This window comes from Oncorhynchus keta, chromosome 5, assembly GCF_023373465.1.
Source record: "Oncorhynchus keta strain PuntledgeMale-10-30-2019 chromosome 5, Oket_V2, whole genome shotgun sequence".
NCBI lineage: Eukaryota > Metazoa > Chordata > Actinopteri > Salmoniformes > Salmonidae > Oncorhynchus > Oncorhynchus keta.
This window is the reverse complement of record NC_068425.1, coordinates 5,582,389-5,610,360: the sequence shown is the minus strand read 5'-3', so window position 1 is coordinate 5,610,360 and position 27,972 is coordinate 5,582,389. Positions and strand designations below refer to the sequence as shown.

General features: G+C 41.3%; 1 protein-coding gene across 2 annotated transcripts; it reads left to right on the top strand.

Annotated features, from left to right (window-relative positions):
• Positions 1-147: 147 nt before the first annotated feature.
• Positions 148-27,972, top strand: syngr1a (synaptogyrin 1a). Of its 2 annotated transcripts, none has more exons than XM_035770869.2 (4): positions 148-818; positions 22,304-22,541; positions 23,517-23,662; positions 26,068-27,972. In XM_035770869.2, the coding sequence occupies exons 1-4, from the start codon at positions 705-707 to the stop codon at positions 26,275-26,277; spliced, it is 708 nt and encodes a 235-aa protein (XP_035626762.1). In that variant the 5' UTR covers positions 148-704; the 3' UTR covers positions 26,278-27,972. The 2 variants fall into 2 exon arrangements, with proteins under 2 accessions (XP_035626762.1, XP_035626763.1); XM_035770870.2 differs by lacking the exon at positions 26,068-27,972 and adding an exon at positions 24,301-25,319 and having other exon boundaries at positions 168-818.

Sequence of the window (27,972 nt, the reverse complement as noted above, 5' to 3'; positions counted from 1 at the left end):
TCTAGATTTATAACCAACATAATGCATAGTCATTAACCATTTTTGCCTCAGTGAGAGCCACTGCGAATAGTTATCCGCCAGGTGGCATAGGCCTCTCCTACACCGTAGACTGGGGAGACGAACAGATTGAGCAAAGCAGTTGATCCCATTTGTAAATCAGGAAGAGATCGCTGATTAGCCATGCATATATTGAATATGTGAGCCTGTAGTGAGTGGGCTTGTGTTTCTCCACACTTCAAGTTCTAGCGTGTACGTTTCTTTTTAAATAGTGATTTTTTTTGTGTGTTATTGAATAAGATTTATGTCAGGAGCGCGCCTGTGATTGTCGAGAGTGAGTGCGCGTCAAAAAACTTGACTGCGCCGTATGCGCGCGCTACTCACAAGAAATGCTTGTCTGCTCGGCTTATTTCTCTCCACCTTTCAGATGAGAAAGGGCTATATAGTGGAGAAGGGGAAGAGGTTGTTTTAGGGAAATAAATTAGCTTCAAAACCACAGAAAGCAGACACGGGTGGAAGGCTTTGGATTGGCAAAGGGGCAGAGCAGATACTAGAATACATTAAACCCGAGTCAATCCCGTTCCAACGGGCAGCGTTCTAATCATACCAAGGTCAATACACCGAACGAGCGCACAAACCCACGTAATTGAACGTATTAGGCTGGGTACTGAATTCGGAGACGGGGAAATCACCACCAGAAGCTGAAGATGGAGGGGGTGATGCAGGGGATGCAAGCATACGGAGCGGGGAAGGCTGGAGGAGCCTTCGACCCTTTGACGTTCTTTCAACAGCCTCAAACTATCCTTCGGCTTGTGTGCTGGGTGAGTGGTCATGTTTTGTGTTGTTTATTTGAGCATGTCGTTTTAATAATAATTCGGGCATCTGTGTGTGTACAGCAAAATATCTACAAACATTCGAGAAATGTGTAGGATTTAAAAGCAAACCGATTGATTCCTAGGCAATCTGTTAACCCCATAGGTAAGGCTATATACCCTGTTTACGCACACATTTGAGTGGAAGGGCGTTAATGGGGCGCACAGAATAAATATTGTTTTCATACTATCATAATATTTGACTACTGACTATAGCTACCTTGTCTTGAAAACCATTTGTCTTCAATTAAAATGTTATGGCTACCATTGAAAAAAAGACCCCTATTTTATAGACTACTAAATGTCAGTTAAAGTGGCAATCAGTAGTTCAAACAATTCAAAGCCACACACCCAGCCATTATTAACCCCAGAAAGCTGAGGAATGGAGCGGAAGTAATGTAACCACTCTCAAATTCATAGACAGAGCTATGGATCCAAGGACTGACCATCCATACTATTAACATTCTAGTTTTAACCATGTTTTGAGGGTATTGAGTGTTTGTTTACATGTACTTTGTTTACAAACATTGGAGTAAAAAAAAGCATATATTTTGGGGTAAGACAGTTGAACTGAGCTCATAGTGTATTTATAAGTTATACTGTTCAAGACTCAATGGGTACATATCAATAATTTGTTTGTCCAAAAATGGATGTAGCAACTGCAGATTGCCCCTTTTAACAGGCTGCGTTTACACGGGCCAACCTGGAATCAGGTGGTAGACGTAACATAGTAAAACAAAATCCGGGACATTGAAATAAGCATGATTTGTTACTAATTTGTTGATGTCATCTATTTCGAATCATATGTTACGAATTGCAATTAATACAATGTGTTACGAATTTGCAATATTTATGATATGTCACCAATTCCAAATTGTTGTGGCTAACATTAGCTAGGTAGCTAGCTAGGTGGCTAACGTTAAAGATTGGTTTAAGTGTGACCTGTGTGAAATGGCTAGCTAATTAGCGGTGCACGCATTTTAATCGGTGACATCACTCACTCTAAGACCTTTAAGGAGTTGTTTCCCTTGCTCTGCAAGGGCCACATCTTTTGTGGAGCAATAGGTAACAATGCTTTGAGGGAGGCAGTTGTTGATTTCTTCAGAGGGTCCTTTGTTCGAGCCCGTTGGAGTGAGGAGAGGGATGTAAGCAACACTGTTATGTTGGTGCCGGATCACTGGTTGCAGCGGAAAAGGAGGTTGTCAAAGGGGGAGGAGTAAGTGTAACTGGTGTGAAATGACTAGCTAGTTAGTGGTGCGCGCTAATAGCGTTTCAATCGGTGACATCACTCGCTCTGAGACCTTGAAGAAGTTGTTTCCCTTGCTCTGCAAGGGCTGCGGCTTTTGTGGAGCAATAGGTAACAATGCTTCGTGGGAGGCAGTTGTTGATGTGTTCACGATTTGTAAGTCGCTCTGGATAAGAGCGTCTGCTAAATGACTTAAATGTAAATGTTCACAGGGTCCCGGATTCGAGCCCAGGTTGGGGAGAGGAGAGGGATAGAATCAGCACTGTTACATAAGGATGGGGTTAAGGATTGGAGTTGGGTTAGCTAACATGCTAAATAAACTTAGCAAAAGAGAAATGTCCTCTCACTGTCAACTGCATTTATTTTCAGCTAACTTAACATGTGTAAATGTGTAAATATGTGTATGAGCATAACAAGATTCAACAACTGAGACATAAACTGAACAAGTTCCACAGACATTTAACAGAAATTAAATAATGTGTCCCTAAACAAAGGGGGGGGGGTTTGTAAGCGGGATAGCGCCCGCTTACGAAAGCATACAAACATTTTCGAACCAAGTAGAGGAGTCCCGAAAGTCAGAAATAGAGATAAAATGAATCACTTACCTTTGAAGATCTTCATCTGGTTGCAGTCACAAGAGTCCCAGCTATACAAATGTTTGTTTTGTTCGATAAAGTTCATTTTATATCCCAAAAACTCAGTTTTGTTGGCGCGTTTTGTTCAGTAATCCACTGGCTCAAAGGCGGTCAAAACAATCAGACAAATACATCCTAATAGTACCGGTAAAGTTCGTCAAAACATGTCAAACGATGTTTATAATTAATCCTCAGGTTGTCAATTGTCTAAATAATCGATAATATTTCCCCCGGACAATAGTGTATTCAATAGAAAGGAAAAATAATGAAGGGCGTGCAAACCAGCACTACACGCTTCCCCAATCCCCTCACAGAAAGGTCTCATTCTTCTTCATTTTTCAGAAAACAAGCTTGAAACAATGTCTAAAGACTGTTGACATCTAGTGGAAGCCATAGGAACTGCAATCTGGGTCCTAACCCAGGCATTCAATTGAAAACCACCCACATCAAAAATATCCCACTTACTGGATGGATTTTCCTCAGGTTCTTTTTCTTTGCATTCTTTTTAATAATTTTTTATTTTATTTTTATTATTAAACATGTTTATTTATTTATAAAAAATGACAATTACAACAATACTGAATTAACACTAATTTGAACTTAATATAATACATCAATAAAATCAATTTAGCCTCAAATAAATAATGAAACCTGTTCAATTTGGTTTAAATAATGCAAAAACAAAGTGTTGGAGAAGAAAGTAAAAGTGCAATATGTGCCATGTAAAAAGCTAACGTTTAAGTTCCTTGCTCAGAACATGAGAACATATGAAAGCTGGTGGTTCCTTTCAACAGGAATTATTGGACCATTTCTCTCTATACCATTTGTATTTCATATACTTTTGACTATTGAATGTTCTTATAGGCACTTTAATAATGCCAGTGTAACAGTATAGCTTCCGTCCCTCTCCTCGACAACAGCCACCCTCGAAGCATCGTTACCCATCGCTCCACAAAAGCCGCGGAACAACTACTCCAAGTCTCAGAGCGAGTGATGTCACCGATTGAAACGCTATTAGCGTGCACCCCGCTAACTAGCTAGCCATTTCATATCGGTTACACCAGCCTAATCTTGGGAGTTGATAGGCTTGAAGTCATAAACAGCTCAATGCTTGAAGCATTGTGAAGAGCTGCTGGCAAATCGCACGAAAGTGCTGTTTGAATGAATGCGTATGAGCCTGTTGCTGCCTACCATCGCTCAGTCAGACTGCTCTATCATATATCAAATCATAGACTTAATTATAACATAATACACAGAAATACGAGCCTTTGGTCATTAATATAGTAGAATCCGGAAACTATCATTTCGAAAAACAAAATGTTTAATCTTTCAGTGAAATACGGAACCGTTCCGTATTTTATCTAATGGGTGTCTAAATATTGCTGTTACATTGTACAACCTTAAATGTTATGTCATAATTGTGTAAAATTCTGGCAAATTAGTTCACAACGAGCCATGCGGCCCTAACTGTTGCATGTACCCAGATTCTGCGGGCAATGAACGCAAGAGAAGTGACACAATTTCACCTGGTTAATATTCCCTGCTAATCTGGATTTATTTTTGCTAAATATGCAGGTTTAAAAATATATACTTCTGTGTATTGATTTTTTTTAAAGACATTGATGTTTATGGTTAGGTACAGTCGTTAGGTACAGTCTTTTTTTGCACGCTTTTGTTGAATCATCCCCCGTTTGGCGAAGTTGGCTGTCTTTGTTAGGAAGAAATCGTCTTCACACAGTTCGCAACAAGCCAGGCGGCCCAAACTGCTGCATATAACCTGACTCTGTTGCAAGAGAAGTGACACAATTTCCCTAGTTAAAAGAAATTCATGTTAACAGGCAATATTAACTAAATATACAGGTTTAAAAATATATACTGAACTGGCGAACATCCAGTGAAAACGCAGAGCGCCAAATTCAAATAAATTACTATAAATTTAAACTTTTATTAAATCACACATTCAATATACCAAATTAAAACTACACTGGTTGTGAATCCAGCAATGTGTCAGATTTCTAAAATGCTTTATGGCAAAAGCAAACGATACTATTATCTGAGGATAGCACCCAAGCAAACAAACACAGACCATCATATTTCAATCCTCCAGGCGTGACACAAAATTCAGAAATTAAGATATAATTAATGCCTTACCTCTGACCAGCTTCTTCTGTTGGCACTCCAATATGTCCCATAAACATCACAAATGGTCCTTTTTGTTCAATTAATTCCGTCAATACATATCCAAAATTTACCATGTTTGATCCAGAAAAACACCGGTTCCAACACGCGCAACATGACTACAAAAGTTACCTGTAAGCTATGTCCAAACATTTCAAACAAATTTTTGTAATACAACTTTAGGTATTTTTTTACGTAAATAATCAATAAAATGTAATACTGGATGATCTGTGTTCAATACCGGAGGAAAACGATGTGTAGCATGCTTTCAGGTCACGCGGCTCTAGCAAAGAGTACACTTCCCTCGAGCCTCATTCTGAACATGGCTACTTCTTCATTTCTCAAAGGAAAAACCTCAACCAATTTCTAAAGACTGTTGACATCCAGTGGAAGTGATAGGAACTGCAAGAAGGTCCCTTAGAAATCTGGATTCCCAATGAAATCTCATTGAAAAGAGAGTGACCTCAAAAGCAAAAAAAAAAACTCTGGGTTTCGCATGCCAAATAAGTTCTGTTATAGTCAGACATGATTCAAACAGTATTAGAAACTTCAGAGTACTAATATGCATATCATAGCTTCTGGGCATGTGTAGCAGGCAGTTTAATTTGGGCACACTTTTCACCAAAATTCTGAATGCAGCCCCTATCCTAGAGAAGTTAACCCACCGTTCCGAGGCCGTCATTGAAAATAAGAATGTGTTCTTAACTGACTTGCCTAGTTAAATAAAGGTGTAAATAAAATTTAAAAATCGGCCAAATCGGTGTCCAAACATAACGATTTCCGATTATTATGAAAACTTGAAATCGGCCCTAATTAATCGGTCGACCTCCAGTCTGTACCAAAACAATTTGAGCTTCTACTTCTAAAAATTCCCCTTTCCAGAAACAAGTGTCTAATGTCGTGGCTGAATCAGAATTAGTTCGGTAACATTGATCAATAAATAAGATAATAATGCTTATGTGATATTTGTCATTAGGATGTTTTCTTTTGGATAATACTGTTGGCAGTTGCATTTTCCTCTCTCTTCTCCAGGGCTTAGTCACTAGGGGCCCAGAGAGGGGAGAGGTCAGGCTTGTCTTCATATGTCAATGTATCTGTTAAACCATGTGATGCTATGAAGAATATCAGAAGGGGAGGAGGACAGAATGGAGGCTTGTCTTCTTATGGGAATGTGTCTGTAACTATTGTATGTCCCCTCTGAGGTTGCCCTTATATTGACCTAGTATATGACCTAAGAGGCTCACTGTCTCCGTGAGCTTGTCCATGAGGGTTTGTATTTGAGATGGGAGTATTTAGAATTGACAATTGATATATGCCATTGGATGAGGTAATGTTTTGGTCCTAAGTGGTACCAAGAACGAAATTAGAATCACATCTAAAGAGACCAAACTGAACGATAATTTTATAGCTAATGCTATCTAGCTATGGGATACTCACCTTTCAAGTAAAATATTCTTTGTGAACTGTTCCTGAGATCTGTGTTTCGTCATGTGAGTTGAGATAGGTGTGTCTTGGCTATAAATTATACTAAGAATTGTTTTGAAAGCACTCAGAGAATTCATTTATAGACACTGAATTGATCTGAGAGTCACCGGGCTATGGTGAAGCTCATATATAATTAAAGATGGACTTTATAATATAACTCTGACTTGTGTGTGTGGTTTGCTCTCTCAATGTTTAGTAATACAGGAAATTACCACGACACTCACCGTTGCCGCTTGCTATAGACCACCCTCTGCCCCCAGAAGTGAATTGATTGCCCCCATCTATCTTCTGAGCTCGTGCTGCTAGGTGACCTAAACTGGGACATGCTTAACACCCTGGCTATCCTACAATCTAAGCTTGATGCCCTCAATATCTCACAAATTATCAATGAACCTACCAGGTACAACCCCAAATCCGTAAACATGGACACCCTCATAGATATCATTGTAACTAACTCGCCCTCCAAATACACCTCTGCTGTTTTCAACCAAGATCTCAGCGATCATTGCCTGCATCCGTAATGGTTCTGCGGTCAAACGACCACCCCTCTTCACTGTCAAACGCTCCCTAAACACTTCAGCGAACAGGCCTTTCTAATCGACCTGGCATCCTGGAATGACATTGACCTCACCCCGTCAGTAGAGGATGCCTGGTTATTCTTCAAAAGTGCCTTCCTTAAATAAGCATGCTCCATTCAAAAAAAATGTAGAACCAGAAATAGATATAGCCCTTGGTTCACCTGTCTGCCCTTGACCAGCACAAAAATATCCTGTGGCGTTCTGCATTCGCATCGAATAGCCCTTGTGATATGCAACTTTTCAGGGAAGTTCGGATCCAATATACACAGGCAGTTAGGAAAGCTAAGGCTAGTGTTTTCAAGCATAAATTTGCATCCTGTAGTACAAACTCAAAAATGTTCTGGGACACTGTAAAGTCCATGGAGAATAAGAGCACCTCCCAGCTGCCCGCTGCACTGAGGCTAGGAAATACTGTCACTACCGATAAATCCACAATAATTGAGAATTTCAAAAAGCATTTTTCTACAGCTGACCATGCTTTCCACCTGGCTACCCCTACCCCGGTCAACAGCCCTGCGCTCCCCACAGCAACTCGCCCAAACATCCCCCACTTCTCCTTCACCCAAATCCAGATAGCTGATGTTCTGAAAGAGCTGCAAAATCTGGACTCCTACAAATCAGCCGGGCTAGACAATCTGGACCCTCTCTTTCTAAAAGTATCTACCCGAAATTTTTGCAACCCCTATTACTAGCCTCTACAACATCTTTTTTGTTTCGTCCAAAGATTGGAAAGCTTCCGCGGTCATCCCCCTCTTCAAGGGGGGAGACAATCTAGACCCAAACTGCTACAGACCTATATCTATTCTACCCTGCCATTCTAAGGTCTTTAAAAGCCAAGTTAATTAGGTGGCAGTATTTTCACGTCTGGATGAGAAGCGTGCCCAATGTAAACTGCCTGCTACTCGGATGCTGAAGCTAGGATATGCATATTATCATTAGATTTGGATAGAAAACACTCTGAAGTTTCTAAAACTGTTTGAATAATGTCTGTGAATATAACAGAACTGATTTGGCAAGTGAAACCCCAAGCACAATCCATCCAGGGTTATTTTCTTTGAGCTCAATCTGTTTTCCATAATTTTTCTATGGTAAGCCCTTTTAAATAGGAATCTGGTTGCAGTTCCTATGGCTTCCACTAGATGTCAACAATCTTTAGAAATTGGTTTATGTTTTTCTTTTGAGAAATTAAGAAGTAGCCCTGTTATTTTCATGTGTCACTCCAGATGGACTCTAGTCTTTTGGTGCGTGCAACCTGGAACGCGCTTCACTTGGTTTTCATCCGGTATTGAACACAGTTTATCCCGTCTTAAATTGTATCGATTATTTAAGTTTTACGATACCGAAGTTTGGATTAGGAACGTTGTTTGAAATGTTTGGACCAAGTTTACCGGTAACTTATTAGATACTTTGTAGTCATGTTGGGTGAGTTGGAACCGGTGTATTTTCTGAATCAAGCGCGCCAAATAAATTGACATTTTGGGGATATAAAGAAGGAATTTATCAAACAAAATGACCATTTGTGATGTTTCTGGAACATTTTTGAGTGCCAACAGAAGATGACCTTCAAAGGTAAGGTATGAATTATATCGTTATTTCTGAGTTTTGTGTTGCACCTGGCTGGTTGCAATGTATGGTCGCATGGTATGCTTTCACCTTTTTGAGATTTGACACTGCAGCTTGGTTAACAAGAAGTTAAGCTTTATTTTGATGTATTATACATGTATGTTTTGTGAATTTTTATTATGAGTATTTCTGTTTTTGAATTTGGCGCACTGCAATTTCACTGGATGTTGTCAAATCAATCCTGTTACCGGGATCTGAGCGGGAAGGGATCACTAAGAAGTTAACAGATTACTGACCTCCCTCACTAGCTTTAAGCACCAGCTGTCAGAGCAGCTCACAGATCACTGCACCTAGCTCATCTGTAAATAGCCCATCCAATCTACCTCATCCCCAAACTGTATTGATTTATTTATTTATCTTGCTCCTTTGCACCCAAGTATCTCTACTTGCACATTCATCTTTTGCACAACCTACCATTCCAGTGTTTAATTGCTATATTGTAATTACTTCCCCACCATGACCTATTTATTGCCTTACCTCTCTTATCCTACCTCATTTGCACATGCTGTTTATAGATTTTTCTACTGTATTATTGATTGTATGTTTGTTTATTCCATGTGTAACTGTTGTTGTATGTGTCAAACTGCTTTGCTTTATTTTGTCCAGGTCGTAGTTGCAAATGAGAACTTGTTCTTTTCCTACCAGCCTACCTGGTAAAAAAAAAAAAAAAAATGTAAATGTCCACTTTGGCCACAATTAATGGATTTTTTTAGGGGGCATTATTGTCATACAAGGGAGCATTGACGGGCCATCAATGCCAACAGGGAATCCGAGCCCTGGTAACCATACCAAATGTAACCTATAAAACTAATTTGAGAGGCCCTGATTTTCGTTTACTGTGTTACGTCTAGTCTGAGACCAACCTGCACAGGCAGCTCAATTCTGATATGATTTTTTTCTCACTAATAGGTATTTTGACCAATCAAATCAGCTTTGTAAGACGTGTAAAGATCTGATTGGCAAAATTTTAGATTTGGTCTGTCTGTGTAATTGTAGACAGGCTATTTTTGGAACCATCTCAGAACTCTGTAAACAAGAATGGAAGGATTTTCAGTCTGACACATCAATGTGATAACCAGAGCTTGATTTCCTCTCGTTAAAGGGAGATTTCGGGATTTTGGCAATAAGCATGCTAGTAGATATCCATATATTTATTGCGCTAACACAAGTTAGCATTGGCTCTCAAAACTACCTCTAACTTCCTTCATACTGGACACAGAGACATAACAATGGTATCCACAAGTTAATCTGACTAGATAAAGGATTTATTGCCAAAATCCCAAACTGTCCCTTTAATGTTATTGTTATTATGGGACTCTTTGTGCACAATTAGTAGTGACAAGGCCTTTGTAGGCTAGTATTTACAAAGACAATGATCAGCAAGCTTAGGATTTAAAGAGTTAGTAAGGACAAGGCTTTGTAGGCTGTGATTACAAGCTCAGGTACAGTGGTGGCACGAGCCTGGCGCCTCGTCAGTGTCTGCGGACCGTCAGGTTCAATCACTGGAGCCAAAGATTCCTGTCTGCTATAGGCTACGTTCAATTACAGGGGTGGCAGGTATCCTAGTTGTTTAGAGCGTTGGACTAGTAACCGGAAGGTTGCATGATCGAATCCCCGAGCTGACAATGTAAAAATCTGTCGTTCTGCCCCTGAGCAAGGAAGTTAACCCACTGCCATTGAAAATAAGAATTTGTTCTTAACTGACTAGCCTAGTTAAGTAAAGGTTTTTAAAAAATGTTCAGGTTCTCAGGCCCTTAATGTTGCAAACAGATGTAAATGGAATGAAGGATATTATTTTGTATCTAAACAAACTAGAGAGACAAAAATAATACATTTTCTCTTGTTCTGGTGTTTCATTTAGATCTGAGAAATGACTTGCATAATAAATGATGTTTCCAAATAGTCCTAATCAATAACTGTAGTAATCAATAGCCAAGCCTAAAATACAGCATCTCTCAAGAGTGTGTGTCTCTGTGATATGTGTGAGTGCAGGGATGGAAAAAATTGACAAAATATCATAAAGATCAATATTAAAATAAACAAAAAAAATGCTTGTAGTTTGAAATGTATTTAATTAAAAACATTCATTTGTTATTTTTAAATACAGAAATAAATTTGCAAGTAGCCAGCCCAAACAATAACAACAACATTCTCAGTAATGGTTACAGAAACATTTTACTTGCTATGACTGTGATTTGTGGTGTATCTAGTTGATTGCAGGGACTGTAAGTCACTGGATAAGAATGTGTCTGCTAAATGACCTAAAGGTATACGTGAAAATGAGCATACCTAAATTAACTGCAGAGCACACTGGGTATTATTATTATTATTATTAGCCTTTTTGGAGAGGGGGAAGGAGGATATTAGAATAATACCTAGCATGCTTTGCAATTGTTCATTTTTACATCTACATGTATATTTACTTCATTTAGCAGATGCTCTTATCATACCATAGTGCCATCAGACTTCTGATACCAATGCAGGGTGAAAGGGGAGCAACAAAATGGTGCGCCGGTGTAGAAAAGTATTTAGCATTTTGAAAATACAAATTGCAACTCTTGGGAGTATCTTGTTACAAAATACATTGTAGTGTAACCCAGTGCAATACAAAATTACAAAATGCTCAGAAATAATTTAAATACATGTAACAAATACTGTGTATGTATGTATGTATGTCTGTCAAGCATAGTGATTAGAGAAAAGGTGTACAACACTATATAGGACTGCAGCATATTTGATGTTCATCAGATTGGGGTGGCTACTCCAATGATCATGGAGGTTTTATTCCTCATTCTGCTACGATCCAGAAATGTGTGATCAGAACCTGCTTTCACGAATACTAAGGCAAAACAAAGATGGACACCAACACATTTGTCTTGGAGAGATCTGCCATTGTATATCGAGAAAGGGAATGTAAGCTCAGCCACTCCCATTTTAAAGTCTGCCATTGTAGCCCTGCGTGCTGTGGTGATGATGATAGGTTAGTATTAACTTGTTGGCCCACAGCTCTCTCTCCAGGATGAGAGGGAGGCACCCCCCCCCCACCCCTGACCGAGATCCTGATTGGCTGATTGAGATCTGCTGCGTTGGCATGACGACTGTCAGAGACCACCGGCAAGATGTCACCAGCAAGCACACTCATGAAAGGGATGCAGGGAGGGAGGAATGGGGACAAATAAGAGGAGACTTGCTCACGACACAAGTATGTTATTCACCAGAGGAAGGGGATAGGGACGGTCTTCAGAATGGCTGGATCTTTTATATCATGGCAACCTTGTAACTAGGGGTGTTATAAGATGTACTAAACTGTCACGTTACATGATCTATCATCCCCTTTTTAGTTCAGCTTTCTTTTCCTTGTCCGATCAAGTGCTGCCTTTTCAGTGTGAAGCCTTTGTCTGAGCAAATAGAATAGTCGTGCTTGCGGGTCATGAGGGAATGTGGAATGAGTTGTCTGTTTTTTTTTCTTAATTCCATGGAAGCAGTCTCTGAATAACATGGTTATTTTTCTCTGCTACTCCTGTTAATGTTGTCACTGGGATCTGTCGAGTGATATTGGGTGATGCATGATGGTGTCCAATTGGGAAATGCCTGTCACCAGATCAGTACCAGCTTTATTGAGCTAATTGATGAAGGGGACCTGGAAATAGAGAAGCATTTTCTTTGGGTGGATCTCTGGTCCTGGAAGGCTGCAATGTCTGCTACTTTGTCAATGTTGTTACCTTGTAATTAGCAACTGATGCTTTAGGTTTGGTAAATCAAGGGAGTGTAGTCTCTATTTAGTCAATGTGTTTAATTATCCAATTAGGCACAGAGGCTCAAATCAAAAAATAGACACTTATACCCTATTCACAATACTGAGCAGAGCTGAGCCAGACTCTACTGCACTGTCCTGATGACGCATCCACCACAGTTGATGGAACTGTATTAGACAAGGCTGTGTGGGTGGATGGCATGTTCATTCAGATGTCTGAGTCACTATAGCCAGAGCACTATTAGTTAATTTCCACAGTCAGGCTTTGCACCGGTGTTTGGCAGTAATGCTGGGGACCTTGGGACAGATTTGAAATGTTCTCCAGCCAAAGAGGAATGTATGTTTGTTTGTTTGTTTGGTATGTAAGATTAAAAGGTGACCAGGTTTGGATGTTGAGCTTTTTTTACCTCTGCAGAATGTTGCTAGTCCTGGTCCTTTTGACTCTTGCTTGCTTTCCAAACCATGTTCAGTAGGGAGAATTGTAAAAGAAAATGTGGAGTTGCCACCTGGAACTTGTTTTGTTTTACGTTGCAGAACATTTTGCTACGGTGTGTCCTGCTGAAAGCCACAGACTGTTCTTTCTTATGCCACATGGCAAGCGGTACCACTGCACAAAGTCTGGAACCAACAGGACCCTGAACAGCTTCTACCCCCAAGCCATAAGACAACTTAACAAGACTGCTAAATAGCTAATCAAATGGCTACCCGGACTATCTAGGTTTCCTTTTTGTTGCTGTTTCACTAACTCTTTTACACTGACACACACCAACTTTCACACTCACCACATACGTTGCTGCTATTTTTTTATTATCCATCCTCTTGCCTAGTCACTTTACCCCTACCTACAGTGCCTTGCGAAAGTATTCGGCCCACTTGAACTTTGCGACCTTTTGCCACATTTCAGGCTTCATACATAAAGATATAAAACTGTATTTTTTTGTGAAGAATCAACAACAAGTGGGACACAATCATGAAGTGGAACGACATTTATTGGATATTTCAAACTTTTTAACAAATCAAAAACTGAAAAATTGGGCGTGCAAAATTATTCAGCCCCTTCACTTTCAGTGCAGCAAACTATGTGTATATATATATGTGTATATATATATATGTGTGTGTATATATACATACATACATACATACATACATACATACATACATACATACATACACACACACACACTATGGTACAGCAGCTAAATGTCATTCTAAAGCTACACTTCACCACCACAATACCAATGCTATCTTTCTCTTCTCTATTACGAGCACTACGTTCTCGACTAGCCATGTCTTTTCCTTCCCTCTCTCCTTGTGCTTTGTGTGACGATGATTCGCTGCGATGTGGAGAGGACCTCGGAGTCTGTGTGTGTGTGTGCGGCTCATTGGAGCAGAGCTCTAATACAGTTACCCAAAACAACAATGACCGTGTCATTGAGTGTGGTTTTCACACTTGTTTTTAGATAATAGTTGTCCTGCCAAAACCAGCATCTGGATCTAGACGCTCTACTGGGCACAGGGTTTTTTCACCACAGCCTTTTAGGTGCAGATGGACTGGGACATGTTATAAGGACTTATGATGTAAGTAGCTGAGGACAATCTACTCCGAGAAGACTCGTGGAGAATATGGACATCACTTAGCTTTCCAGGGACATGGTTGTAGTGGTGTGTTCAAAAACACTGTTTAGCCTTTTGTTTTGAAGTTGCAAGTGCCAACCTTGCTCTAGCAATCGGTTTTCATTTTGTAACTGGTTTTCATTCTGTTTTTACTTTAACTAGTAAACATTGTTCTGTTGATATTTCCATAGCAAACATCGGGTTTGAAGGTTGGTTTGACTAGGATGGAGGTGCCTTTTCCTCCTGTGTTTGTTTTTGTTGAGCTGTATGCTAGCTATGCGTTCAAGTGTAAACCTGTAACCTCATGGTAGGCCTATATTCAGCTAGTCATCGCTATGTAGGGAGTTGGCATTTCTGGTTTCCTGGTAGTACTTATGTGGGCATTAGGATGGAGAAAGACTTCCAGTCTTGTGACTCAAAGAATCTGACAGTCTTGGTTGCTCCGGCTCGCTCTCTCTCTCTCCATCTCTGTGTGTGAACACAAGGTCACGGAGATTAAAATGGAATGATTGTGGGGGAGGGCAGAAATGTGGCGCCTGGCCAGCAAGTGGTCTGTGTGATAGTGTGTGTGTGTGTGTGCGTGTCCATGTTTGTTTGTCAAGGACTCCTTTGTGTACTTCTGTATCAATGGTACTCCATGATGGAGGAGACCACACTGACGACTGAAGGAGACTAGCACAAGCAGATTGAGGGGAGAGAGGGCATCCAGTGCAGTCTGCTCACAGTATTGCTATGACAGCAAGAGTGAATGGCCTCTGTAGGGCTCTGTTGTAGCTTGCAGCAAAGCTAAGGGGCTCTAGCTGTGATTGTGTGCATAGCCTGATTGACTGGAAGGCCTGCCTGAAAGACACCCTGCACAACCTGGAACTCAGACAGACAGCCAGTGCTGCTCAACTTGAGAAAGTCATGCATAAGCAGTTGTATTATTTTTTTTGATCACATGATACACACACTAAATCCCATCAGGAGCATAAAAGGCCTACTGCTAATGATCACAGGATCAGGATCCCACGTGGTGCCAGCCACAATGCCTACCTTCATATGTCTGTGAGGTGCTGGGGCCTTGTGTTCCAGACAGGACTGAGAGCGGTGCTGCTAGCCTGGTAATTCTAGATCGGAGTAGGTGAATGGACCGGGAGGGAGACCACACCAGCAGACAAAACTAGAGAGTAGGGAATTCACAGATTTATGAAATCCTGACCAAAGATCATGTCCACAAGCAGAACCGCTATCCTCTTTGCATTATCAAAGTTTGTCATATGCACAGGCTACAGTGTAAACGGTGCAATGAAATGCTTACATTAGGAACTATAAAGCATGGTTAAAAGGAGTTTGGGATGAGAAACGAGGGCAAAGGAAGACTATCACTACTGCGATCAAATAAAGCAGGAAATTATGGAGCAGATTTTTATTTAACTAGGCAAATCAGTTAAGAACAAATTCTTATTTACAATGATGGCCTACCCCGGCCAAACCCTAACCCGGACGACGCTGGGTCAATTGTGCGCCGGCCTATGGGTCTCCCAATCACAGCTGATTGTGATACAGCCTGGAATCTAACCAGGGTCTGTAGTGATGCCTCTTGAACTGAGATGCAGTGCCTTACACTGCTACGCCACTCGGGAGCCCAAAATAGCAGCCATGGGTCAGTACTCTTTATTTATTTATTTATTTTAATTTTCAGAACATGGAAGAAAGGAGGCAACGATACAATCTTCATATAAATACTGGACGGTTGAAACTAGGCATTGTGAGATGCTAACAAGCACGTGAGCACTTAAAGTATTGAGAATGTAATACCTCTTCTGTCAAAGGATCTGGTTATATAGTCTTTATAGTTTTCGGCTGTCAGTTCACCTTGTACCCTTGAGAATGTAATAACATGAAGTGCCCCCTTGCTTTCTCTTGTGTCAAGGGATCTGGTTATATACAGTAATCTTTAGTATTCAGCTTTCAGTTCGCCTTGTTCCTTCGACATATTGTGTATATACAGTCTATACACACTATATAGTGTATGTTTCGAAGGTAGCATATTCACATTGAATGAGTATCAGTTTAGTCAAAGAGCAGTGAGCGTACAACACTCAATTGGTTATGAGCCTGAGGTGTTGGGAGTTCCTGGCAACCAGGGTGGGCCAGCTTCAGCACAGCTAATAATGGTTCAATGGGAAAGATGCACATTGAAAGCAGGCTAAAGGCCATTACTCTCTAGCTTTCTTTTCCTCTCTAGCTTTCTTTTCCTCTCTAGCTTTCTTTTCCTCTCTAGCTTTCTTTCCTCTCTCGCTCTCTTTCCTAATAATAATAATAATATATGCCATTTAGCTGACGCTTTTATCCAAAGCGACTTACAGTCATGTGTGCATACATTCTACGTATGAGTGGTCCCGGGAATCGAACCCACTACCCTGGCGTTACAAGCGCCATGCTCTACCAACTGAGCTACAGAAGCTCTCTTTCCTCTCTCGCTCTCTTTCCTCTCTCGCCCTCTTTCCTCTCTCGCTCTCCTTCCTCTCACTCTCTCCTTCCTCTCGTACATATGGTGTTTTTATCCACTCATCTGGATGCTTACCAGCCACGATCCATCAGATTCCCACGCTTCACTTGACAGATGGCTGGGTAACCATCACACACACTCACACTGTGTATAGGGAATTGATTGACAGCAAATGGAAAAACTCTGCCGAATTACAATCTATTCTGTAAAGGCACTACAGTGTGTATTTTCTGATCACACACACACTTGCGGCTCACCAAACACACAGTATTACATCAGAGATGCTCTATCATACCACCCCACCCCCTCGTGCATGCTCTCTCTCTGTCTTCCACACACACACACACACACACACAGTGCTGTCTGATGAAGAGGCCAGCTGTTAAAACTAGGGATGCACCGATATGACGTTTTTGGCCTATACTGATATCTGATATTTTCCTTGACAAAAAATTCCAATACAGATGTTTAAAATTGTAGCAGACTTTTAAGCATTCTAGTACAGTTAAAGACCAAAAAGTTATTTTGTTGGCATTTACGTATGTCCCCATTACCAGTAAAACCTAATCAAAACCTAATCTCTTTCACTTACTTGCTGTGCTGTTTCGTTGTTCAGTCTTTTCATTCTCAACCAGGATTTCATCATACATGTCAAGCAGTGAAGTTTCAGCTGTCTGTCCATGGCCTCTTCTGTCGTCACATCTACTGCAGATTCAGTTGATGAGTTTATTTCTCGAGACAATCGTTCGAATGGAGCTTGGAGTGTGTTCATGTTCTCAAATGCCATTGAAATGGCAGCAGCGGTATGAAAACTAGCACCTACTTGAGCATGCAATACGGCTTTCCTCAGTACGAAATCCTCGCCGACCCACTGTGCTCTGACTCCGCATGCTCATGGGGCTGATATCGCTGGTCCAAATGTCAGTTGTGAAGCTAATAGCAGTGACGCCCATAGCAAGTAGCTCATGGATGTGCGTTTCAACACTACTGTGTAACTCCAGTAGGGCAACATCTGAAAAATAGCGCCTACTTGGTAGTGTGTACCGGGGCTCGAGGTGCTCGACCAGTCGGCGAAAGCCAACATCATCCACGAAAGAGAACGGTTGATTGTCAAGGGCAGGGGTTCTTAAACTTTATCAGTCTGGGACCCAAATGAGAAATTCTGTGTTTTACTGGGACCCAAGCTTAGGAAAATGTGCAACTATACATAAATATCAGTACATTTAATTGCCCTTATGCCTAAAACAAATGCAATATAGACAAAAACAAATAACAATTAAATTAAATATGTATTCATGTTTATTTTCCCCCATTAAAAACACTCTTACATATCTGTCTAGGTTGGAACTATTGCTGTTAAAATAAAATAAATCATTTTCCTTCTGAATTGGAATAAATGGATTGATCACATCACACAGATGAATAACAACACACACAGGCTTTTTGATAGTGCGACCCTAAGTAACAGTACAGATGAAAAATGGTCAGGCCTACTGTACTTCTTACTGTAGAAATGATTGTTGAAAGAAAATCTAGGTTGGAACTGTTGCTGTTAAAATTCAATACATGTTTTTTTATTCTGAACTGAATAAACTGATTGATCACATCCAGAAAATAAACACACAGTCCTAATGAGAGGTGTGTAGCTGGTTGAAGTTTTTAACGAGCTTGTCTATTCTGGGCTCCGTTTTTGACAGTGCACCATTGAGGTCATACTCAGCAATGAGGTCATTTCTGCACTTGTTCTTTAAGTATGTTAGAGTTGAGAACCCTGACTCGCATAGGTATGTGGTACTAAACTGGATCAGAACATCTACTGTTTCCCAGTCAGGCGGGAGACTACTTCCTGCTGTCGATGAACAACCCAGAACTGAGTGTGTTTGCCTCAAAAAGCATTTTGCATCAATTTATTATTGTATTTTAACAGCAGCAGTTCCAACCTAGACTTGTTTTCAACAATAATTTCTACAGTAAGATGTACAGTAGGCCTGATTGTTCATCTTCAGCTGTACTGTTACTTAGGGTTGCACTAAGTAAGTAGCCAGCTTGCTTTGGCGAATGTTAGCTTTTAGCTGTGTACAAGGCCAGGGGATTGTTTGAAAGAGAAACTCACATATGAGTACTATGAGTTATTAGTACTCCCATATTACTGCGTATCATCCATCACCTGTTATAAAATGACAACAATGCCTTGCTAGCTGACTTTTTCACTGTCGAAGCACTGTTGCCTGACGCATTATGCCCTGTTCTGAAATAACTCCTTGTGGATGTTTGGTCAGGACGTGTCGTTTTATTAATTTGTTCATTATGCGAGTCTCATTACTAAGCAATTCTACACACAATACACATTGTGGGCGCTCCTCGTTATAAGTGTGTATGAAAGAGACCGAAACTAATCGCTGTATATGCCTTTCATGACAATTGAACTCAGTCGTAACTTGTGGCTAGTATGAGTACATTTGATGCTAGCGGTGAGTGGGAATGACAAGTCAGTGGCTGACAGCACATCATCTGCTGCCTGAACGACTGCGCTACATCGTGTGTGTTGCGGAGTGATCTTCAAGAAGACTGCATAAAAAAGATCCGGTAAACCGCGAAGCACACGGGCATCTCCCTCACACTCTCGCAGCTGCCAAACTGAGCAGAGGCCGCTGTTTAAGCAGAAAGCGATCTGAACAGAGAGCGCAGATGTACATGGCCAAATCAATTCCAATAATTAATGAAACCATTATAAATGTAGACTGACACATCGCGAACCACCAGGTCCGCGACCCACTTTGGGTCGCTACCCATACTTTTAAGGAAGGCGGAACAAGGGCAATGAATGCCATTATCTTGTCATTTCAGTTGCCTCGCTGAAATGTTCTTACTCTTTCAAATGACTGCTCGACTTAGTGTGCACTTATTTTTTTCTGCTTTTGTTCTAAGAAGTAGCTGAAGGTCTGGGGGTGATGCACTTTTAAATGAGTAATTAGGTTTATGGTATTGAAATATCTCGGCCGATTTTTCCACTATACTTACCGCTATATCGTGCGTCCCTTTTTAAAACCGCCGGGCTTTGCCAGGACGGCTCCCACGCTAAACCCCTCACATACCTAGTGCTGGATGGGGAACTCTATATACAGACACACGGACGGACGGATGGGTATGCATGTGGTATATAACACCATATACACACCCCGAGTGGAGTCAGCACTTTGCACAGCTCCTTCAGCGAGCAGGTGCTCAAACTGACATTGGAAAGAGAGAGCGGGCTATCATCTGATCGTTGATGATTGATGGAAATATATATATTTTACAGTTTGATCTATGTCTTATGCTTTCAAAGATAACTTCATAATATTCATAGTCTTCTAACTCATGATATGGCTAGTGGCTTGTGTGGATATTTTAGTATATGGTGGTTAAACTAGTCTAGACTACCTGTGCTGCCGATTGAGGAAGGGATGGAGTTGGGTCGGAGCGAGGGTCGTTGATGCAGCTGCTCCTCTCTTTCAGCCTTTCTCTGCTGCGTGTAACCAGACTGAATATTAATAATAATGTTTATCAAACGTTATGCAGCTGAGGCAGCACTGTTTAAACTAGTTGGCTTGCTACACACACTTGACCGGTGACCTCATTTTAAGCCATGCATGTTTGCACGCCCGATATCCAATCTCAGTACAGGGCAGACCATCCGGTGCAACCAACGGACCGGTTTGGAGGTGGTGCACTTGACAACATCAGAACGACTTGTGGGCAATGGGTTCAGAACAACAACGACAAAAACGTATACATAAAATAATAATTATACCACCACGCAAAAGGGCACTTGGCGAGTGGGAGTTCAAAGAGGCATATGCTGGGCACAGGTTGACTATATGTGCACGTGCCTGAGCGTAATAGATGCAGTAGTATACACAAGCCCCCAAATATCATTCCGTCTCATCATCAACAAAACAAACCAACCCTGACCTGAACCTAGATTAAAGCAGTTGGGACTACTCCAGCATATGAGTCATTTTTCTAATGTATGTGACTTAAATGAGTAGAGGTTTTTAATGTTGCTATAATGCTAGGTGGTTTTATGATGTAGTTACTGGCATTGGTGCAAGAGGGGCCGGTTTTGACTTTGCTTACTGTTTCACATTGTGTCATTAGGATCTTCCTTCATCTACACTCATGTCAGATCAGGTCCTGTCATGCATGTATCTGAATGTAGACAACTGGGTACAAATGTGGATGTGTAGGTTTTTGGATTCACCTTACACCAAAGTGTCAGTTAGCCTAATTGAGGTGGGTGGTGCGATGATATGATCATGTTGTGTCATCTCTGCATTACGCCATACATTACTACAGTGCATTCGGAAAGTATTCAGACCCCTAGACTTTTTCAACATTTTGTTACGTTACAGCCTTGATTGATGAGGAGAAACATGTATTTAATTTACACACAATACCCTATAATGACAGTGAAAACAGAAAACATACCTTATTTGCATAAGTATTCAGACCCTTTGCTATGAGACTCAATTGAACTCAGGTGCATCCTGTTTCCATTGATCATCCTTGATATGTTTCTACATCTTGTTGGAGTATACCTGTGGTAAATTCAATTGATTGGACATGATTTGGAAAGGCACACACCTGTCTATATAAGATCCCACAGTTGACAGTGCATGTTAGAACCAAACCAAAGCCATGAGGTCGAAGGAATTGTTTGTTGAGCTCAAAGACCGGATTGTGTCGAGGCACAGATCTGGGGAAGGGTACCAAAAAATGGCTGCAGCATTGAAGGTCCCCAAGGACACAGTGGCCTCCATCATTCTTAAATGGAAGAAGTTTGGAATCACCTAGACTCTTCCTAGAGCTGGCCAAATTGAGCAATTGGGGGAGAAGGGCCTTGGTCAGGGAGGTGACCAAGAATCTGATGGTCCCTCTGACAGAGCTCCAGACTTCCTCTGTGGAGATGGGAGAACCTTCCAGAAGGACAACAATCTCTGCAGCACTCTAACAATCAGGCCTTTATGGTAGTGTGGCCAGACAAAAGCCACTCTTCAGTAAAAATCACATGACCGCAAGCTTGGAGTCTGACCATGAAAAACAAGATTCTCTGGTCTGAAACCAAGATTAAACCCTTTGGTTTGAATGCCAAGTGTCACGTCTGGAGGAAATCTTGCACCATCCCTACGGTGAAGCATGGTGGTGGCAGCATCCTGCTGTGGGGAATTTTTGCAGGGACCGGGAGACTAGTCAGGATCGAGGGAAATATGAACGGAGCAAAGTACAGAGATCCTTGATTGAAACCTGCTCCAGGGCGCTCAGGACCTCAGACTGGGACGGATGTTCACCTTCCAACAGGACGTCAACGCAGGAGTGGCTTTGGGACAAGTCTCCGAATGTCCTTGAGTGGCCCAGCCAGAGTTCAAACATCTCTGGAGACCTGTAAATAGCTGTGCAGCGACGCTCCCAATCTGAGCGAGCTTGAGAGGATCTCCAGAGAAGAATAGGAGAAAGTCCCCAAATACAGGTGTGCCAAGCTTGTAGTGTCATACCCAAGAAGACTCGAGGCTGTAATCACTGCCAAAGGTGTTTCAACAAAGTACTGAGTAAAGGGTCTGAATACTTATGTAAATTAGATATTGAAAAAAACAACGTTTTACTTTGTCGTTGTGGGGTATTGTGTGTAGATTTTAGGAAAAACATTAATTTAATACTGGAGCTACTGATTTTGCCGGGGTCTTCTCCTTTGCATTTCTCCTTTTCTCCCTACTCTACCCTCTCTCTCCTCAATCCACTTCTTTCTCACACCCTTTCTATATTCCCTTCCTCTCTGTTTCCCCACAAGCTGTTCTCCATCGTGATCTTTGGCTGTATAGCCAACGAGGGCTATGTGAACCGGCCTGACGAGATTGAGGAGTTCTGCATCTTCAACAGGAACCAGAATGCCTGTAACTACGCTGTGGGGATGGGCACCCTAGCTTTCCTAAGTTGTGCTGCCTTCCTGGCCCTGGATGTCTACTTCCCCCAGATCAGCAGCGTCAAGGACCGCAAGAAGGCTGTGCTTGCTGACATCGGAGTGTCTGGTAAGCTCTGGGGTGTAGTTTCCCCTAGGCACCGATCTAGGAACAGCTTCTCCTCCCCCAAGCCGAACCTTAACCATAACTATGGTCAATTTCAAAACTGAACCCAGATCACTCCAGACTTCACCCCACACAGGAAGGATGTTGTTTTGGCTTGTTGGTGTGCGTCTACACTATCTTTGACTGGGGGTCGGTGGAGGTTATTGTGTGTTCGTTAACAGCAAAGACGGGTTGTTTTAGTTGAAGTTGGTCATGATAAGAGTTTGTGTGTTTGGAGGCACGTGGTTTTTCTGGGGGCTCTGTGGAGATTCGGTTCAGAGGTGGATGTGGCCTTTGTCTTTAGCCTTTCTAAACTCTTAGGAAACACTGATCAATACATGGACATTGATAAAGGTCTTGTTTCTTCAATAGCCATTAGGTGTGCTGGGGCCCTGTCTGTATAATCCTTCCTCCTTTCCTTGATTGCAATCACTCCGACGTGACTGGATTGGTGTAGAAGCAAGCTCTTCACTGCATTGCTCTCACAAATTATATTATATCAAGGAAAAGATTAAAGAAGGATGCATATTAATAGTATTGGAACAGAGCCCTGGAATTTGAATCACCGCTCTAGGACATTGGCAGACTTGAGTACTGTAGGTGCCATTTTGTATGTGCATAGGTTCCCCCCTCTGGTTAGTTGTGGTGTGACTGATATACCCTAATATACTCGTTATGAACTTAGAGGCTCGGTTTTGATTACTGTGAGGCTTGTAAACTGGTTGCAAAATATGTTGTCTATCAGTAGTTGATCTAATGTTTTTATATTGTTGCATGACCAGTCTGTTATTGGCATGACATTTGTAATCTGCTATTACTGAGTATGTTACATTTTAAGAGCAGATTTCTTTCTTTAGTTTTACCACCCATAGTATTAATGGTTTCTGTTTGTAATTCTCCCTTTCTCGATCTCTATCTATCATTCCTTCCTTCCTGTAGCATTCTGGTCATTTGTCTGGTTTGTGGGGTTCTGTTTCCTGGCCAACCAGTGGCAGGTTGCCAAAGAGGAGGACAACCCTTTAAGGGAGGGCGCGGACGCAGCCCGAGCCGCCATTACCTTCGCCTTCTTCTCCATCTTCACCTGGGTACGTACAGTACAACAGCCCACCATTTAATGAACCTTCCTGTCTGGAGTAATGGCCATTTGTGCATCTACAATATAGAAAATATTGTGTATATTACACAAAATGTATTAATATCACATTTTTCCATCAGTGCCCTTCAAATAAATTGGTTACATAGCGCCTCTGCCTTCTTCATCAGGCTCTAATTCTGCTCAGTCTGAAGCTTGGTCCTAACATTCTGCTCCTCTTTGTCAGTCTTAACTTACCTCTGTTTAACACTGCTTTTCTTCATCTTTAGAAGTGTCTACTGTCTCTGTTTTTCTGCAGTTTTGAAACCTGGATCTCAACTTTCTCTCCTTATTTTCTCTTCTCCTTTTGGGTCTGTTTCGATTTCTCTTTTTCTCCATTGCAATCTTTGTCTATGCTATATTGTTGTCCACAGTAACGTCTAATCTCTGTTTTTAGCTAGATTTGAACTAAGTTTCTCCCTCTTTGCCAATTTAATCTTTGCTTCTGTCTTTTTCAGAAAAAGCTTAAGGTTTTTGTTATAAAATTGTACTTTATGGAAGGATTGTATCTGGTGAATATTGGGGTCATCCTCTCACCACCCTTTCTACCATAACTGACCCAGTCCCTGACCTGTCTGTCTCTCTCTCTAGGGTGCTCTGACACTGCTGTCCCTGGAGAGGATAAAGAGAGTGTCGTTCGAAGAAGAGTACAACAAACTGTTCATTCCACAGAGCACACCACCACTAGCCTAATGATAGATATCCTGACCCTCATCCTTAATCATTTCCCTCACACCAACTTCCCATCCAGGCTGTCTGAATGATATGTTCCTTAGATGGCCAAACACAGTGAAGGAGTACCTTGTATTTGTTTACTAGCTAGGATATGCTTGCTGGATTCAGATTGCACTTCCAAAGTGCCTTGACATTGCCGGAAATTAGTGTCTTTGTGGTGTTAAAACAGTGGTACTGTTGACATATTAGGTTCTCATTGCCTGGCGTAGTAATCCACTTTATCTATGTTTCCCTTTGCTGGTTGTCTCCATATATTTTTATGGAAAGTATTATTTTGTAAAATAACTTTTTGGTGAAATCATTTGATTTCATGGTACCATTCAAATTAGATTGAACATTTTCTGTAGAGTCACTTTGCATGTTTGGGGTCAATTCAGGAAATTATTAGATGGTGACAAATATTTACAGCGTTCATACCAGTTTGACCCCAGACCTTGATAGATTGTCTCTTAGATCCTTCTGTAGCTCAGTTGGTAGAGCATGGCGCTTGTAACGCCAGGGTAGTGGGTTCGATCCCCGGGACCACCCATACGTAGAATGTATGCACACATGACTGTAAGTCGCTTTGGATAAAAGCGTCTGCTAAATGGCATATATTATTATTATTATTATATGTAGTAATTGTTAATTTTTCACATTGTATTTCAATGCCAAAACTGCAAATCTGTGAAGTAAAAGCCTAGCTATGAACTCTGTTGACCTCCTTTCCCTAATCTAGCCTTATGCTCCCCCATACACACATGCCACAGTTGTAGCTAACTACTACAGCTTAATGACGTGCCTTTAGTGTTACCTGGTCCAGCTGGCTGCAACCACTGTGAATCTTCCTCTGTTATTTTGTATTATGAGTTAGGATTAAAATCAGATTTTTTAAATTTTGTTTGGATATTTTTGCCTTGTATATGACACTGGGATAATTTGTGAATGTTTATTATTAAATCGTTGTTGTTGTGTTGAAAAGACAAAACAAAGACGGTGCCTGATCAGGTGAAAGGTTACTCGCTTCATTCCAAGACCACTCACTGTAATCTGTTTTGACACACCCCACTTAAAGCCGACTAACGGATTTAATCCTCCCGCTCTAACATTTTCTCTCTTCCTTCCTTCCTTCCTTCCTTCCTTCCTTCCTTCCTTCCTTCCTTCCTTCCTTCCTTCCTTCCTTCCTTCCTTCCTTCCTTCCTTCCTTCCTTCCTTCCTTCCTTCCTTCCTTCCTTCCTTCCTTCCTTCCTCTCTCTCGTTATCCCACCATTCTTATCATCTAACTACCATTCATCCTCCTAATCTTAATTCATACCTTTTTAATCAATGGCATGCTACCTGATATACCCCCCCAACTATCATTGGTTGAGTCGATCGTGTCATCTCATTCTGCCCATCTGTCATATTCAAATCCCACCCACACAACCCCATGTCTCTACCTTTCCTGTTTATCCCCCCCTACATATTGTTTTGCTATTGCTTTCATGTTGTTGCCCATCCCCTTTCCAATCGCTCGCTGCCCCTTATGGTTTGTGCTCCCTCTTCCCTTCTCCACGCATACATTATTTTGCCATCGCCTCTATACTATTGCCCATTCCCTTTTCAATTGCTCGCCCTCCCCATAACACCCTCTCTGCTCTGAAGGCGGTGCAGGCCTTCCTGGGCTTTCAGAAGTACAAGCTGGGGGCTGACTCGGCCCTCTTCTCCCAGGAGTATGTTGACCCTACCGCCGACCCCAACGCTGCGGCCCCCATGGGCACTGACTACACGGGCTACACCGCCGACATTGACCCCGCGGCAAGCACAGAGCAAGCCTTTGATGGCTCCACTGGCTACCAGGGCCAGGAGTACTGAGCCAGAGGGCCAAGGGAGGAGGAGAAAGCCCAGGGAGGGGTATTTAGCATCAGGGGTGGTTTAAGGGGACATGTTTGTGGTTTATGGGACATGGGGTGGCTTAAAGGTAGCCATGTTCCAGATCTGTTTGTGGTAGGTGTGATAATGAAATACAGAGCCTTCAAAGTATTCAAACCCTTTGACTTTTTACACATTTTGTTGTGTTACAGCCTACATTTCAAATATATTCTATTTAGATTGTATCACTGGCCAACACACAATAGCCCATAATGTCAAAGTAGAATTATGTTATTAGAAATGTTGACATTATTATTATTTTTTTATAATAATAATTTAAAGCTGAAATGTCTTGAGTCAATATGTATTCAACCATTATTTATTTTATGGCAAAGCCCGAATAAGTTCAGGTGTAAAAATGTGCTTGGTTTGAGCATGGGGCAGTTATTAATTAGAATTTGCATGCTGTATCAATACACCCAGTCACTTCAAAGACACAGGCATCCTCCTAACTCAAGGGATCATCAGAGATTTCACCACGAGGCCAATGGTGACTTTAAAACAGAGTTTAATGGCAGTGATAGGGGAGAACTGAGAATGGATCAACAACATTGTAGTCACTCTATAATACTAACCTAAATGATAGAGTGAAAAGGAGGCCTGTACAGAATCAAAATATTCCTGTTTGCAATAAGGCACCAAAGTAAAACCTGCAAAAAATGTGTCAAAGAAATTAACTTTATGTCCTGAATACAAAATGCTATGTTTGGGGTAAATCCAACACAAAATGGCACTGACCACCACATTATTCATATTTTCAAGCATGGTGGTGTCTGCAACATGTTATGGGTATGCTTGTCATCGGCAAGGACTAGGGATTTTCTTTATTTTTTTTAAATAAAAATAAATGGAATAGAGCTAAGCACAGGCAAAATATTAGAGGAAAACCTGGTTGTCTGCTTTCCAACATACACTGGGAGACAAATTCACCTTTCAGCAGGACGATAATCTAAATCACAAGGGCAAATATACACGGGTGTTGCTTACCAAGATTGCATTGAATGTTCCTTAATGGCCTAGTTACAATTTTGACTTAAATCAATTTGAAACTCTATGACAAGACTTGAAAAGGCTGTCTAGCAATGATCAACAACTAACTGGACAGAGCTTGAATAATTTAAAAAAGATTAATAGGCAAATATTGTACAATTTAAGATGTGCTAAGCTCTTAAAGACTTGCCCAGAAAGTCTCATAGCTGTAATCGCTGCCAAAGGATCTAACATGTATTGACTCAGGGGAGTAAATACTTATGTAAATGAGGTATTTCTGTATTTAATTTTCAATACATTTCCTAAACTTTTTAAAAACATGTTTTAACTTTGTCATTATAAGGTATAAGGTACATTATTTAATCAATTTTGAATTCAGGCTGTAACAACGAAATATGGAATAAATCGAGTGCTATGAATACTTTCTGAAGGCACTGTAGGAGTTGGCAAGATAGCACTAACAGATCTGAGACTTGAGTACCTGACAGGGACTTTGGGTGGCTAACAGGGTGGAACAGGATCATGGGTTGGCATTCACTGTGTGTGTAAGTAAGTGCTACAGCATTGCCGGGGGAGGTGGAGGCAGGGTATGGGGGAAAGCGAGGGACTTCTTAGAGACCATGGTCGGTGTCTGGAAGCAGTTTGCCT

What these genes read in the sequence shown, in the direction of transcription:
- syngr1a (XM_035770869.2), top strand. Translation starts at nt 705, where the DNA reads ATGGAGGGGGTGATGCAGGGGATGCAAGCATACGGAGCGGGGAAGGCT. An exon ending in TGCTGACATCGGAGTGTCTG is followed by an intron (nt 22,542 to 23,516) that starts GTAAGCTCTGGG and finishes TCCTTCCTGTAG; the next exon opens with CATTCTGGTCATTTGTCTGG. An exon ending in TCTTCTCCATCTTCACCTGG is followed by an intron (nt 23,663 to 26,067) that starts GTACGTACAGTA and finishes TCTGCTCTGAAG; the next exon opens with GCGGTGCAGGCCTTCCTGGG.